The sequence below is a fragment of the Buteo buteo genome, chromosome 5 (genome assembly GCF_964188355.1).
Source record: "Buteo buteo chromosome 5, bButBut1.hap1.1, whole genome shotgun sequence".
Lineage (NCBI taxonomy): Eukaryota > Metazoa > Chordata > Aves > Accipitriformes > Accipitridae > Buteo > Buteo buteo.
The window spans coordinates 8,898,352-8,913,591 of NC_134175.1; the positions used below are offsets into that span (position 1 = coordinate 8,898,352).

The 15,240-nt window shown below is 64.9% G+C and overlaps 1 protein-coding gene across 2 annotated transcripts in view; it reads right to left on the reverse strand.

Annotated features, from left to right (window-relative positions):
- HSPG2 (heparan sulfate proteoglycan 2) overlaps positions 1–15,240 on the reverse strand; it is a 41,386-nt gene that overhangs the window by 7,520 nt on the left and 18,626 nt on the right. For both annotated transcript variants that reach the window (XM_075027599.1, XM_075027598.1), the window contains 42 exons: positions 15,097–15,177; positions 14,747–14,977; positions 14,514–14,627; positions 14,298–14,425; positions 14,139–14,225; positions 12,968–13,194; positions 12,767–12,877; positions 12,585–12,685; positions 11,996–12,176; positions 11,416–11,475; positions 11,076–11,198; positions 10,848–10,988; positions 9,854–9,996; positions 9,632–9,767; positions 9,399–9,544; positions 9,177–9,315; positions 8,945–9,099; positions 8,439–8,577; positions 8,152–8,303; positions 7,769–7,907; positions 7,411–7,568; positions 6,973–7,111; positions 6,740–6,891; positions 6,502–6,640; positions 6,268–6,419; positions 6,046–6,184; positions 5,811–5,962; positions 5,588–5,726; positions 5,354–5,505; positions 5,132–5,270; positions 4,897–5,040; positions 4,688–4,822; positions 3,921–4,102; positions 3,648–3,840; positions 3,378–3,557; positions 2,247–2,507; positions 1,969–2,164; positions 1,786–1,883; positions 876–1,142; positions 687–799; positions 448–595; positions 237–353 (listed from right to left, as the gene is read on the reverse strand). In XM_075027599.1, coding sequence (XP_074883700.1) covers positions 237–353; positions 448–595; positions 687–799; positions 876–1,142; positions 1,786–1,883; positions 1,969–2,164; positions 2,247–2,507; positions 3,378–3,557; positions 3,648–3,840; positions 3,921–4,102; positions 4,688–4,822; positions 4,897–5,040; positions 5,132–5,270; positions 5,354–5,505; positions 5,588–5,726; positions 5,811–5,962; positions 6,046–6,184; positions 6,268–6,419; positions 6,502–6,640; positions 6,740–6,891; positions 6,973–7,111; positions 7,411–7,568; positions 7,769–7,907; positions 8,152–8,303; positions 8,439–8,577; positions 8,945–9,099; positions 9,177–9,315; positions 9,399–9,544; positions 9,632–9,767; positions 9,854–9,996; positions 10,848–10,988; positions 11,076–11,198; positions 11,416–11,475; positions 11,996–12,176; positions 12,585–12,685; positions 12,767–12,877; positions 12,968–13,194; positions 14,139–14,225; positions 14,298–14,425; positions 14,514–14,627; positions 14,747–14,977; positions 15,097–15,177 — 6,229 coding nt within the window. The remainder of the gene's footprint in view (positions 1–236; positions 354–447; positions 596–686; positions 800–875; positions 1,143–1,785; positions 1,884–1,968; positions 2,165–2,246; positions 2,508–3,377; positions 3,558–3,647; positions 3,841–3,920; positions 4,103–4,687; positions 4,823–4,896; positions 5,041–5,131; positions 5,271–5,353; positions 5,506–5,587; positions 5,727–5,810; positions 5,963–6,045; positions 6,185–6,267; positions 6,420–6,501; positions 6,641–6,739; positions 6,892–6,972; positions 7,112–7,410; positions 7,569–7,768; positions 7,908–8,151; positions 8,304–8,438; positions 8,578–8,944; positions 9,100–9,176; positions 9,316–9,398; positions 9,545–9,631; positions 9,768–9,853; positions 9,997–10,847; positions 10,989–11,075; positions 11,199–11,415; positions 11,476–11,995; positions 12,177–12,584; positions 12,686–12,766; positions 12,878–12,967; positions 13,195–14,138; positions 14,226–14,297; positions 14,426–14,513; positions 14,628–14,746; positions 14,978–15,096; positions 15,178–15,240) is intronic.

The window sequence follows — 15,240 nt, forward strand, 5'->3', positions numbered from 1 at the left end:
CACCCCGGGGGGGTGTGGATCACATCCTGAGGAACCCCAAAACACCCCCGGGATGGAGGAGAAACCCCCCAGAAGTTGGGGGGGAGCTTGGTTGAATCGAGAATGGGAGCTAAAGGAGGAAGAGGGGAGGACGGAGGGAGGGATGGAGAGGGAAGGGAGGAGGAGACGACGGGGGGGACATAGAGGGGACATGGGGGGGGGACATGGGGGGACACAGGGGTCCCATCGGCGCTCACCGTCAGCAGCGTCAGGTCGGAAGGTGATGAGGATCTCGAACCTCTTGTAAGCATCCTTGATGGTGGGCAGGGGGAGGAAGGAGCGGGGCGTCTGCCCAAAATAGGGGACCAGGCGCTCTGTGGGGATGGGGGGGGTCAGGAGAGGTTGGGGTACATCACCCCCCTCCCACCACCACCCCGTCCATCCATCTGTCTGTCCGACCATCCTCACCTCGGACCTTAAGGACATAGTAAGCCGTCTCCTGGCCGCGGTGGTTGGCTGCGGCGCAGGCGTAGACACCGGCGTCCTCATGGCGCACGGCCGGCAGCGTCAGGACGTTCCCTTCTGCCCTGGCACCCGCCGGCAGCTCCCCTTCCAGCTGCGGCAGAGTGGGGTGGGGGGGTCAGCACCCATAGGGTGGCCCCCACCCACCCACCCTGCACCCCCATCCCTGCATCCCTCCATCTCACCTTACTCCAGGTGATCTCCGGCACCGGGAAGCCGGATGCCAAGCAGGGCAAAACAGCTGCCGAACCCACCGAGACCTCCTTCACCTCTGGCTGCCCGGCGATTTGGGGGGCGGCTGGGGATGCACGGAGGTGTCACCACCCCGTGGTGACACCGTCTGTGTGTCCCCAGCTCCGTGTCCCCATCCTCACCTTGCACGTGGAGGATGACGTGGGACTGGACGGTGCCCACGCTGTTGGCGGCAGTGCAGCGGTACTGCCCGGCATCTGCCCGTTCTACCCGTTCAATGGTGAGGGTGCCGGCACGGACCAGCACCCCGGGTCGGATACGGCCCCCCACTTTACTCCAGGTGACGTGGGGACGGGGTTCACCCAAACCCAGGCACTCCAGCTCCACCGCCGTCCCTGCCAGCACTGTCTGCACCGCCGTCCGGATGTTGATCAGGGCCCTGGGGAGAGCTTGGAGGGGGGGACAGTGGGGTTTTGGGGTGCCCCCCTGGCATGGGGGAGGCATCGTGGTCTGGGGTGCCAACCGGAGGAGTGAGAGATGGGGAGAAATGGGGTTCTCGTGGGCATGGGAAGAATTTGGGGGTGTTGAGGTGCCTGTGGGTATGGGGAGAGATTTGGGGTATTGGGGTACTCATGGGCATGGGGAGAGATGGGGGGTACCAGGGTGCTCATGGGTGTGAGGAGAGATTGAGGGTATTGGGGTGCCCATAGGCATGGGGAGAGATTGGAGGTATCGGGGTGCCCTCAGGCATGGGGAGAGATTGGGGGCATTGGGGTGTCTGCAGGCACAGGGAGAGATTGGGGGTGTTGGGGTGTCCGTGGGCATGGGGAGAAATAGGTGGCTATTTGGGTGCCCATGGGCAGGGGAAGAAATAGGGGATATTGGGGTGCGTGGGGGTGGGGGGAGAGATGGAGGGTACCAGGGTGCCCATAGGTGTGGGAAAATGGGGGCACCGGGGTGCCCATGGGGATGGGGGGATGAGTCAGCGGGTGCCCCTGGGTCTGGGGAGATGGGGGGTTCCAGGGTGCCAGTGTTCATGGGGGATAGGTTGGGGGGTGCCCATGTCCCCCGGTGCGTGGGTGCTGCTCCTACCCTGGACGGTGAGGGTGGCCCTGTCCTCCGCCTGCCCGCCTGGGGCGCTGGCCCGGCACACGTACACCCCCTGTGCCCCCCACGCCAGCTCCGGTATCCTGCAGGGACACAGCCGGGGTGTGAGACCCCACGGGGGGAGCAGGTTGGGGGGGGGATCCCACTGCCCCATCCCCCACTCCTTACCGCAGCACCCCGTCCCGCACGCTGTGGGTGGGGGGCAGCTCTCCGCCATCCTTCAGCCACTCCAGACGTGCCCGGGGGTCCCCCGAGACAGCGCAGGCGAATTCGGCGGTGCCACCCACCCCCTTGACGAGGCTCCCCGGTGTCACCCGTACTGTCAAGGGACCGCTGCCGGCGTCCCCGCTGTCACCAGCGTCACCTGGACGGGATGCAAAGCCCTGATGGTACCTGGCGGCACGGGCATCCCCGGCGTGGGGCATCCCCATTGAGGGGGGGCTCACCATGGACAGCCACGCGCGCGAAGGTCTCGGCGGTGCCGACGCGGTTGGTGACAAGGCAGCGGTAGGTGCCGGCGTCGGCGGGCAAGGCTGGGCTGATGCGGAGGAGGCCGGCGCGGTAGATGGCGCGTGCCGAGAGGCTGCCGTTGACCTTATCCCAAGTGTAGACCAGCGGCGGGGTGCCATGGGCCAGGCACTGCACCTGCAGCGCGTCACCGGCACGCACCGCGGTGTCCTCCGGCAGGCTGGTGGCATACGGCGGTGCTGCAGGGAACGGCCGGTACCATCAGCACCCGACCGCAGCCGGGATTGGGGCAATGAATGGGTCAAGAGGGCGAGGAGGGCATCAGTGGGAGGGTCTGGGTGGAGATGGTGGTGGGTGTGTGTTGGGATGGACCAGAGATGGATGAATCCACGAGGAAGGGATGGATGGAGGAGTTAGGAGAGATGAGCGTGTGCTGGGATGGATGAGAGATGGACTAATTCATAAGGGAAGGGATGGGTGGAGAAGTTTGAGACCAGATGGAGAGATGGATGTGAGCTGGGATGGTTGAGTGATGGATGAATCCACCAGGAAGGGGTGGATGGAGGAGTTAGGAGATGGAGAGATGGGCATGTACTGGGATGGTTGAGTGATGGATGAATCCACCAGGAAGGGGTGGATGGAGGGGTGTGAGAGGAGATGGAGAGGTGGATGTGAGCTGGGATGGATGAGTGACGGATGAATCCACCAGGAAGGGGTGGATGGAGGGGTGTGAGAGGAGATGGAGACATGGGTGTGAGCTGGGATGGCTGAGCGATGGACGGATCGATGAATAGGGGATGGATGGAGGACAGAGCAGAAGTAGAGATGGATGTGCACAGGGATGGGACAAATGGATGGACACATCCATGGGACGGGCTGGATGAAGGAGCTTGAGAGGAGATGGAGAGAAGGATGAGTGCTGGGATGAAGCGATGATGGATCCATGAGGAAGGGCTGGATGGGAGGGTGGGAGCGGTGCTGGAGATGGCCATGTGCAGAGGACGGACAGAGAGGAGCCAAGGATTGGTGATGGCAACAGCAGGGGTGAAGGAGACAGTGGAGATGGCAGGAGGGACCCAGGGGCACCCCAAATCCCACTACCCCCTTACTCTCCACGTCGAGGGTGATGAAGACCTCAGCGAAGCCAGCGGGGCTGCTGGCATTGCAGATGTACTGGCCCGAGTCCTGCTGTGCAACGCGGGGGATGACCAAGCTGCCATTCACCACCCGGTGCTGCCAGGGCAGGGGTGCCCGCAGCTTCGACCACTCGATCCGGGGCGCCGGCTCGCCTACAGGCAGCGCCAGTGCCCATCACCGTGGCGTCAGGGTACCATGTCAGGATACCCCTCCTCCACCACCGTCCTCCATCCTCCCCGTACCTCTGGCTGTGCAGTGCAGCGTGGCGGTGTCCCCGGCCACCACGGTGACAGCGGGTGGCGCGGTGACCTCGGGGGCACCAGGGTGCCGCTGTGCCGTCTCCACATTGACGTCCACCCGGGCTTGTGCTGAACCCAAGGCGCTGTGCGCCGTGCAGACGTAGGTCCCGGCGTGCTCTGGCTTGGCCGGTGAGAGCTGTGTGGTGAGGGACAGGGTGCATGGTGAGCACTGGGCACCCACCAGATCCCTGCGGCACCCCAGGGTGCCCCGCTCACCTGCAGGATGGCCTGGCTGTCCATGTGCAGCAGCATTTGGTGTTCCACCTTCTGCCGGGAGCCCAGCCGGCTCCATCGCACCAGTGGCCGTGGTTCACCCCGGCCAAGGCACTCCAGGCTGAGGGATTTGCCCTCCTTCACCGTCACGGGGCCCGGTGGCATCACCGACACTGTGGGGGCACCTGGAGAAGGAGGAGGACATCAGTGTGGGGATGAGGATACCACCACTAAGGACGTTAGCATGGCAACGGGGACAGTATCACCCTGGGGGCATCTGGAGCACGGGGAGGACATCAGCATGGGGATGGGGGATGGGGACAGGGACAGCACCACCCTAGGAGCATCTGGAGCACATGATGGAAATGAGGATGGGGACACAACCATCCCAGGAGCATCTGGAGCCCATAGAGGACATCAGCATGGAGATGGGGACATCACAACCCCAGGGCACCTGGAGGACATCAGTATGGGGACATGGGCACCACCACTCCAGGAGCACCTGAAGCATGGATAGGACACGGGGATGGGGACATGATCACCCCAGGGTATCTGGAGCACATGGAGGACACCAGCATGGGGACAGGGACACCACCACCCTGGGGGCACCTGGAGCACACAGAGGACATGGGGACGGGGATACCACCACCCTAGGGGCATCTGCAGCACACAGGAGACACCAACATGGGGATGGCGATAGGGACACCACCACCCTGGGGGCATCTGGAGCACATGGGGACAGGGACAGGGCCACCCCGGCCACCTCGCACCTTGCACCAGGAGGTTGACGACGCTGCTGGCGACGCCGAAGCGGTTGGAGGCCACGCAGTGGTAGGCACCCTGGTTGCCCACGTGGGCGCCGGTGATGGAGATGACCGAGCCATTGGTGCTGATCTTCACGTTGTCTGGACAAGGAGGAGCCGTCAACACCAGGGCCACCCTGGTGACCACGCCGGGGCCACCCTGGGGACCACCATACCTTGGAGATGTTGGCCAGGTCCCATCCGCCAAGTGACGTTGACAGGCCGGGCGCCGTCGTGGACGCGGCACTTGAAGGTGGCATCCTCGCCTGGTGCCACCGCCATGCTGTGCGGGTCGATGGAGATGATGGGGCTCTGCAGACCTGCAAGGACAAAGGGACAGGGAAGCCACCAAGGTCACTTATGTCCCCCATCTCCCGCCGGCATCCTCCCTCGCCCTGTGACCACACTCACGGTAGCTGGAGCTGTCACGGGAGGTGACGGTGACAGTGACGGTGGCCTCGCGGGAGACGCTGCCTGTGTCTGCCCGGCACACGTACTCCCCCGAATCGGCCACCGAGAGCTGTGACAGCCGCAGGCGGGACCCCGAAACCTGGGGACATGATGGCAGGGGGTGTTGGCATCAACCGGCCACCCACGGCCACCGTCCCCCACCCTGCCCCTGTCCCCAGCTACCTGGTGCTTGGCCGGGAGGGACCCACCACGCTTGTACCAGGTGATGGTGGCCTGTCCCTGTCCAGCCACCACACAGTCCAGGTCCAGGGTCTGTCCCTCAGTGACAGAGGATGCTGAGGACTCGATGCGGATGGGCGGTGTGACGCCGGTGGCTGTGCGGACAGAGTTAAGGGTAAACATCCCCACCGGTCCCTGGCACCAGAGGGGACCTGTCCCCCGAAGGGTGGCACTCACGGTGGGATGGGTTGGCTCCATCATCGATAGTGACGATGAGAGACGTCTCCTGCGTGACGCCACCCGATGTCACCCGGCACACATACTCCCCCGAATCGGCCGCCGTCACCTGGGGGATGCGCAGGCGGGTGCCTGCCACCTTGGAGGGGACAATTTGGGGACAAGTCAGTGCCAGAGAGCAGGGGATGACACAAATTCAGGGTGAACCCCCTCTGTGCCCTACCTGGTGGCTGGTGGGCAGGGAGCCACCGCGCTTGTACCACGTCACAGTGGCAGGGCCGGGTCCTGCCACCACGCAGTTGAGATCCAGGATCTGTCCCTCAGCAATGGCCGAGGACGAGGACTCGATGCGGAGGGGCTGGGAGACTCCGGAGGCTGGGGGGGACAGGGAAACGGGACATTTGTCACCAAGGTGGCACCCATCTGTCCCCAAGCGCTGCCCTCTTGCTTGCACTCACGGTAGTAGGTGCCCATGCCGCCGGGCACGGTGACGATGACAGATGCCTCCTGCGTGACGGTCCCCAGGGTCACCCGGCACACATACTCCCCTGAATCAGCCACCGCCACCTGGACGAGGCGCAGGCGGGTCCCCGACACCTGGAGAGGAGAAGTTGGGGACACATCAGTGGCTGACGTGGGGCTGTGCCCTGCGGGGCGATGCCACCTCCCTGGCATCCCACCTGGCTGTTGGGGGGCAGAGCCCCCCCACGCCGGTACCAGGTGACATGGGGGTGACCCTGTCCTGCCACCATGCAGTTGAGGTCCAGGGTCTGTCCCTCGGTGACGGCAGCGGACGAGGTCTCGATCCTCACTGGCGGCGTGACACCGACGGCTGGGAATAGCAACGGGGTCAGCGGGGGTAGCCACCGCGTCCCCATCGTGTCCCCATGTCACCTCCCACCCATCCCCGGTACCATAAGAGGAGCCAGCGCCGGTCTGGATGGTAACGATGAGGGACGTCTCGTGCGTGACACCACCCGATGTCACCCGGCACACGTACTCCCCTGAATCGGCTGCCGTCACCTGGGGGATGCGCAGGCGGGTGCCTGACACCTGGCGGGGGTGACACACATGAGAAGGGGGACACAAACCCCTCAACCCGCCCCCCCCAAATCCCTTGTCCATCCCAAAATGCTCCTCTGGTGTCCCTACCTGGTGCTTGGCTGGAAGGGACCCCCCGCGCTTGTACCAGGTGATGGTGGCCTGTCCCTGCCTGGCCACGATGCAGTTGAGGTCCAGGGTCTGTCCCTCGGCCACAGAGGAGGATGAGGACTCGATGCGCACCGGGGGGGTGACACCAATGGCTGGGGACAGAGATGGAAGGGTCACCCCAAGAACCGTTGCATGGTCCTCTGGTCCCCTGTCCCCTCCCGGTCCCCACTCACGGTAGGTGCTGGCCCCGCTGGGCTGGATCGTCACCATGATGGAGATTTCCTTGGTGGTGGCCCCACTGGTCACCCGGCACACGTACTCGCCCGAGTCGGCCGCTGTCACCTGCAGTAGCCGAAGCCGGGAGCCGGACACCTGCGGGGACAGGACACGGGGGGTCACCGGGACCACTCAAGCTTGCAAGGGGCCATCAGCGGTTGCACAGGGCCATCTGGGCTTGCACAAGGCCACTCGAGCTTGCACAGGGCCACCTGGACTTGCATGGGGTCACTTGGGCTTGCATGGGACCACCTGGGCGTGCGAGGGGGTCACTTGGGCTTGCATGGGCCACCAGGGCTTGTAAGGGGCCACCAGGGCTACTTGGGCTTGCACAGAGCCATGGGGCAACCCCAACCACCCCCTGGGGGACATCTCCCTCCTGGTGAAGCACCTACCTGGTGCTTGGCCGGGAGGGACCCCCCGCGCTTGTACCAGGTGACGGTGGCCTGCGCGGGGCTGGCAATGACGCAGTTGAGGTCCAGGGTCTGGCCCTCGGCCACAGGCGATGACAAGGACGAGGACTCGATGCGCAGGGGGGTTGTGCCGCCCGGGGCTGGGGACCGAGACAGGTTAGAGACCGTGGTCACCACCACGTGTGACCCTCCAAGGGACACCAGGAGCCCGGGAAGTCAGGATGGGCACACACATGGGTGGCTTCCCCAGGGACTGATTCATCCCAGACCCGGATACGCCACAGGGCAGTGCCACCCACCCATGAGTAATGTCCTGTGTCCCCTCCCAGTCCCCACTCACGGTAGGTGCTGGCCCCGCTGGGCTGGATCGTCACCATGATGGAGGTTTCCTTGGTGGTGGCTCCGCTAGTCACCCGGCACACGTACTCGCCCGAGTCGGCCGCTGTCACCTGCAGCAGCCGCAGCCGGGAGCCGGACACCTGCGGGGACAGGACACGGGGGACACAGGGGCCATTTGGGCTTCCATGGGACTGCTGGAGCTTGCATGGGGCCACGTGGGCTTGCATGGGACACGTGGGCTTGCATGGGCTACTCGAGCTTGAATGGGGCCATCTGGACTTGCATGGGGCCACTAGGGCTTGTAATGGGCCACCTGGGCTTGCACAGGGCCTTGGGTCAATCCCCACCAGCCCCTTTGGGGACATCCCCCTCCACGTCCCCTACCTGGTGCTTGGCTGGGAGGGACCCCCCGCGCTTGTACCAGGTGACGGTGGCCTGTGCGGGGCTGGCGATGACGCAGTTGAGGTCCAAGGTCTGGCCCTCGGCCACGGAGGAGGACGGGGACTCGATGCGCAGGGGGGTCATGCTGCCTGGGGCTGGGGACCGAGACAAGAGGGTGACACCAGTGACCATGGCAGAGTCCCACCGGCAAGGGCACACAAGACATGGCTCAGTGCCATGGCACATGGGGACCCCCACGCTGGCACTGTCACCCCCCTGCCCGCACTCACGGTAGGCGCTGGCCCCGCTGGGCTGGATCGTCACCATGACAGCGGTTTCCTTGCTGGTGGCCCCACTGGTCACCCGGCACACGTACTCGCCCGAGTCGGCCGCTGTCACCTGCAGCAGCCGCAGCCGGGAGCCGGACACCTGTGGGGAGGGAACACGGGGGACACAGGGGCCATTTGGACTACCATGGGGCTGCTGGGGCTTGCACGGGGCCACTTGGTCTTGTATGGGGGCCACTGGGCTTGCACAGCACCATCCAAGCTTGCACAAGTGCCATCCGGGCTTGCATAGAGCCACTTGGGCTTGCAAAAGTGCCAGTTGAGTTTGCATGGGCCACCTAAGCTTGCATGGGGCCACCTAAGCCTGCATGGGCTACGTGAGCTTGTATGGGGCCACCTGGGCTTGCGTGGGCCACCCGGGCTTGTATTGGGCCACCTGGGCTTGCATGGGGCTGTGGGTCACCCCCCAACCACCCCCCTTGGTGACATCCCCCTCTGGTGTCCCCTACCTGGTGCTTGGCTGGAAGGGACCCCCCGCGCTTGTACCAGGTGACGGTGGCCTGTCCCTGCCCAGCCACCACGCAGTTGAGGTCCAGGCTCTGTCCCTCGGCCACGGTGGATGAGGACGCCTCGATCCGGACAGGGACACCTGAAGCTGGTGGCCCTGGGGGGAGGATGGAGCCGTGACCGCCCGTCTGGGACCAGCATGTCCCCCCCTGGTGCCACTGAGCCTGGTCTCACCATAGGACGAGCCGGATCCAGCCACGACGGTGACAATGACAGATGCCTCACGCATGGTGGTCCCCAAGCTCGCCCGGCACACGTACTCCCCTGAATCGGCCGCCGTGACGTGGGGGACACGGAGCCGGGACCCCGAAACCTGGGGTTGGGGACACGCATCAGTGTCACATAGGAGGGGACAGGGCAGGATTTGGGGTGCTGCCCACGCTACCTGTGCCCTACCTGGTGGCCAGCGGGCAGGGAGCCACCGCGCTTGTACCACGTCACGGTGGCGGGGCCAGATCCTGCCACCAGGCAGTCAAGGTCCAGGGTCTGTCCCTCGGTGACGGATGGGGACGAGGACTCGATGCGGACGGGCGGTGCTGTCCCTGCAGGGAGGAAAAGGGGGGACACGGGTGGGTTGCAGCCCCCTGAACCCAGCCCCGAATCTCACCGGCATCCCCCACCAGCCTCACCTGGCACCACTGCCACCTCGATGGCAGCGCGGGCCGTGCCGGCGGCGCTGGTGCCCACGCAGAGGTAGATGCCACCGTCGGCCGCCGTCACGGTGGGGATGACCAGCGTGGCGATGTCGGCGTGCTCAGCGCGGGACTGCGGCATGAGGGTGGGCGTAAGAGGCAACCTTGGTGCACCCGCATCCCCCCGGGAGCACCCAAGGGTGCCAGCACCTGGCTCACCTGCGGTGGTAGGGTGCCCCCCTGCTTCTCCCAGGTGATGGTGGCGGTGGGTGACCCCGAGACCCGGCAGTAGAGTCGCACCGTGGAGCCCTCCTGCACCTCCGTCCGCTCCGGGCTCACCTGCACCCGGGGTGTGCCAGCAGCTGTGGGAAGTAGGGGGTCAGGGCAGCGCTGGAGGGGTGGGGGCAATGGGGGTGATGGGGATGATGGGGGTGACAGGAGTCATGCAGAAGATGGGGATGATGGGGACGATGCGGGGGATGAGGGACAATGGGGACAATGGGGGTGAGAGGGACGATGGGGATGATGAGGATGATGGGATGAGGGACAGTGGAGACAATGGGTGTGACAGGGATGATGGGGGGATGAGGGACAATGGGGATGACAGGAATGATGGGGGGATGAGGGACAATAGGAACAATGGGTGTGACAGGGACGATGGGGATGACGAGGATGATGGGGGATGAAGAGGATGATGGAGACGATAGCGGTGACAGGGATGATGGGGACAATGAGGGTGATGGGGATGATGGCGGCAACAGATGATGGGGACAATGGGGACAGTGGAAGTGATGGGGATGAGGGGGATGGATGATGGGAGATGACAGGGATGATGGTGACAAGGATGATGGGGATGACGGGGATGATGAGTATGATGTGATGGTGGGGGTGATGGGGATGATGCAGACAATGGGGATGATGGGGACAATGGGATGGTGGATATGAATGATGGGGGTAACGGGGGGTGATGTGGATGATGGGGACAACAGGGGTGACAGGGATGATTAGGACAATGGGGGTGATGTAGATGATAGCAGTGATGGGGATGATGGGGGCGACAGGGATGATGCAGATGATGATGATGATGGGGACAATGGGGACAACAGGGGTGACAAGGATGATGGGAGATGATGATGGGATAATGGGGATGAGGATGGACGATGAGGACAATGGGGACAACAGGGATGACCGGGATGATGGGAACGACGCTTACCTTGCACATGGAGGAAGGCCCGCGCCGTGTGCTGCCCGGCGCTGCTGCGCGCCCGACACGCGTAGTGCCCCTCGTCAGTGGGCTCGACGGCGCTGAAACGCAGCGTCCCACCATGGACCACCGCCCGCGGCGGCAGCGTGCCTACGGGGACACGGCCCAGTGTCACCCCCAACAGCTGTGTCCCCAAGCCCGGCGCTGGTGTCCCCCCCATCCCCGGCGGGCACCTACCGAGCCACTCGAGGGCGGGCGGGGGGTTACCGGCAACCACGCAGCGAAACTCGGCCGGCTGCCCCGGTGCCACACTCAGCTGTGCCGGCTCCACGGCGGCGGTGGGGGCGGCGGCGGTGCCGGCTGTGGTGACACCCGGGGAGGGGGGGAGCTCAGGGCTCGCCGGGGCCCCCCCCCATGGCGCAGGCCCCAGCTGGTGGGGGCAGTGGGAAGCAGGGGGGGTGGCGGCGTGGCACAGCTGGTGGCGGGGTGCGCAGTGGAGCCCCGGCATGCAGCATGTGCAGGGGGTGGGGGGGCGTGTGGACCTCCCCCCGCCCTGACCTCCCCCATCATGACTTACCCGGTCTGTGCCCCTCCATAAACTCAACGGGTCCATAAAACATCTGAGTCTTCGAGGGGGCTGCAAGAGGGCACAGGTCTCAGGGGAGTGTGCCCATCACCCCAGCGTCTGGGTGGCTAGCCTGCCCACCGCCCTGGTGTCTGGGTGCCAAGCAAGGCCATCACCCTAGCGTCTGGGAGCCAAGCGTGCCCACCACCCCAGTATACAGGTGGTGAGCGTGCCCATTGCCCCAGCATCCGGGCACCAAGTGAGCCCATCACCCTGGCGCCTGGGCACCAAGCGTGCCCATCGCCCCAGCACCTCGGTGGTGAGCGTGCCACAATTGTGCCAGTGATTTGGCACCGAGCGTGCCTGTCACCCTGGCATCTGGGCACCAAGCCTGCCCATCACCCCGGCGCCTGGGCACTGAGCGTGCCCATCACCCTGGCATCTGGGTTCTGATTGTGCCCGTCGCTCCAGCATCTTGGTGGCGAGCATGCCCCTTACCCCAGCATCTGGGCACCAAGTGAGCCCATCACCCCGGCGTCTGGGCAGCGAGCGTGCCCACCACCCCAGTGTCTGGGCACCCCTGCGGGCTTACCCTGGACGTAGAGCGTGGCGGTGCCCTCGTCCATGTCCAGCATGTTGGAGCCGGTGCAGACGTAGACACCGGCGTCCTCGGGCCGCACGTTGCGCAGGGTGAGGATGCCGTTGAAGTCCACGGCGCCGGCTGGCAACGTCCCGTGGTTCTGCCGCGTCCATACCAGGGTGTAGGCGGGTGACTGGTGGGGAGAGAGGGAGAGGCCTGAGGCCACGGGGATGGGCAGGCAGTGGGGCAGGGCATCTGCTGGGGACAGAGGGGATGCGGGGGGGGCTGTATGCCCATCTGGGCACCCGCCGGGGAGAGGTGGTCACCCAGGGGTGTTGGTGTGTCCCGTAGAGCCACGTAGGCACCCAAGGGTGTTTGGGGGGGGTCCGTATGGCTGGATGGGCACCCAAGGGTGTCCCCGTGCCCTGCATGACCCCATGGGCACCCACGTACCCTGCATGGCCCCCCGGGAACCCAAGGGTGCTCATGTGTCCTGTGTGACCAGGTGGGCACCCAGGGGTGTCCCGATGCCCTGCACACCCCCATGTGCACCCAAGGGTGCCTGCGTGCCCCCCGCTGCGCCGTGCCCCCCTCGGCTCACCTTGCTCTTGGCAGTGCAGACGAAGGTGACATCGGCCCCAGGCTTCACCCGCTGCACCCGCTTCTCCTCCACGGTGACGGTGATGGGTTTGCCGGGGGTCTCTGCACCGAGATGGGAGAGCTGAGTCCCGCTCGTCCCCCCACTCCGTGTGTGTGTCCCCCACCTCGGTGACAACGACCTACCGGTGACAATGACCTCAGCGCGGCTGGTGTTGCTGTGCCGTAGGTTGCGGCAGGAGCAGACGTAGACGCCGGCTTCAGAGGGCTGGATGCTGGCGAAGTGCAGCTCCTCGCCTGGGGGGGGGACACGTGGGTGACACCCCACGTCCCGTCCCCCCACCCTGGGGACACCACGGTCCCCCCCCTCCCTGAACCACCCAATACCTTGTCGCCGGCTCTGGGCACCTTCGGGGAGGGGTCGCCCATCTTCTCGCGTCCAGTGGTAATAGAAGGGGGGGTCACCGCTGGCCTGGCACCGCAGGGTGACGGCGCTGCCCTGTGCCACGGTGGTGCGTGGCGGGTGGATGCGGACGGCCAGCGGGAGTGGGGAGCCCACCGGGACGCACGCCTGCCCACGTGCCGTGGGGTCACCCGTGTAGCCAGGCGCGCAGCTGCAGGGGAAAAGGGGGTGAGTGCATGGCGGGGTGGGCACAGCAGGGGTGGGGGTATAGGAGGGTGAGCATATTGGGGTGCATATAGTGGGGTGAGCCCATCGGAATGGGTATATTGGGGTGAGTATATTGGGGTGAGCACATCGAGATGGGTATATTGGGGTGAGCACATCAGGGTGGGTATATTGGGGTGAGTATGTTGGGGTGAGATATTGGGGCGAGCACATTGGGGTGGGTATATTAGGGTGCGTATATTGGGGCGAGCACATCGAGATGGTTCTATTGGGGTGAGTATGTTGGGGTGAGCACATCAGGGTGCGTATATTGGGGTGAGCACATCGAGATGGGTATATGGGGGTGAGTATATTGGGGTAAGCACATTGGGGTGGGTATATTGGGGTAAGCCCATCAGAATGCATAAATTGGGATGAGCTTATGGGGTGAGTACATTGGGGTGGGTATATCAAAGTGGGTATGTTGGGGTGAGCACATCAGGGTGGGTATATTAGGGTGGGTATATTAGGGTGGGTATAGCAGGAGAACATTGAGTATGTCAGGGTGGGTATATTGGGGTGAGCCCATCGGGGTGACTATACCAGGGTGGGTGTAAGGGTGAGCGCGTTGGGGTGGGTCTCTCAGGGGAAGCCCATCAGGGTGACTATACCAGGGTGTGTATATTGGGGTGAGTATATCGGGGTGAGCACTTTGGGATGGGTCTATCAGGGGGAGCACATCAGGGTGGGTATATCAGGGTGAGCCTGTCAGGGTGGGTATATTGGCGTGGGTGTAAGGGTGAGCCCATTGGGTGAGTACACCAGGGTGGGTATATTGGGGTTTTCCCATGGGGGTGGGTATATCAGGGTGGGTATATGGGGCTGAGCATATATACATATGGGTATATGGGTTTTTTGGGGGTGCCAGCCGCCCCCCGCCACAGGCCTCACCGCTCGCAGTACTGCCCGGCGTAGCCCGGCTCGCAGGCGGTGCAGCGGTACCCGCCGCCTCCCAAACTCTCGCAGGTCCTGGAGAACCTGTGGGGACAGTGTGAGGTGGGGGGGGGCGTCCCATCCCCGGCAGACCCCCGCCCTGGCGCTGGCACTCACTGGTTTTCAGGGTACGGGAGGGGACAGGCGCAGGGCTGGCAGTCCTCGGGGGTACCGGCGGTGGCATCCCCGTAGAAACCGGGGGCACATTGGTCACAGAAGTCCCCTGCTGTGTTGTGCAAGCATCCCTGGGGGGGGACACACACAAATATTGGGGGTGCGTGGCTGGGATGAGACCCCAGCCCCCCCCAAAACCTGCTTAATATAAATACTTACGGAGCAGACGCCGCTCTCGGGGTGGCAGCTCTCCGAATGCCCGTTGCACTCACAGAGCTCGCAGTGCCCCAGGTACAGCCCCCCCCCGGTGCGGGTGTAACCGGGCGCACAATCCTGCCGGGGGGGAGGAAAAAAAGGGGGGGGGTGTTCAGTGTTGTGACACCCCTCCCCCCCCCCCAAAATATCCCTGGGAAGGGGGGGGTGGTGATGGGGGGGTGATGCTGGGGGCTCACCTGGCAGGACAGCCCGTGGTAGCCGGGGGGGCAGCGGCATTCCTCCACTTCAGGGGCCGGGGGGAGGCTGGGTTGGGGGGGCACGGCTATATCCATGGCGACGTCGGCGATGCTGGATGCGGCCGTGCTGGTGGAGTAGGTGGCTCGGATGAGGATCTCATCCAGGTCGGCCAAAGCCATCAGGAGATGCTCCCGCGTCGCCGGTTGCCCGTCCGGCCGCTGCCAGTATTGCTGCAGGCAGAGAGGGGTGTCAAGGGCCGGGGCGGGGGGGGGACAGACACACACCCCCCGGCTGGGCACGTCACGGGGACGGGGGACGTCAGGGACAAAAGCCACCCGCTCCCTCCTACCTCCCGAAAAATGATCTCGAAGGCCTGGGGGGTCCGCGGGGGCAGGTCGGGCTGGTACGCCACCAGCGTGATGTCGTTGCCCTGTGGATATGGGGGGGGTCAGGTGGGGGGTCGCCGGTGTCATCCTGTCATCCCCCCCCCCAG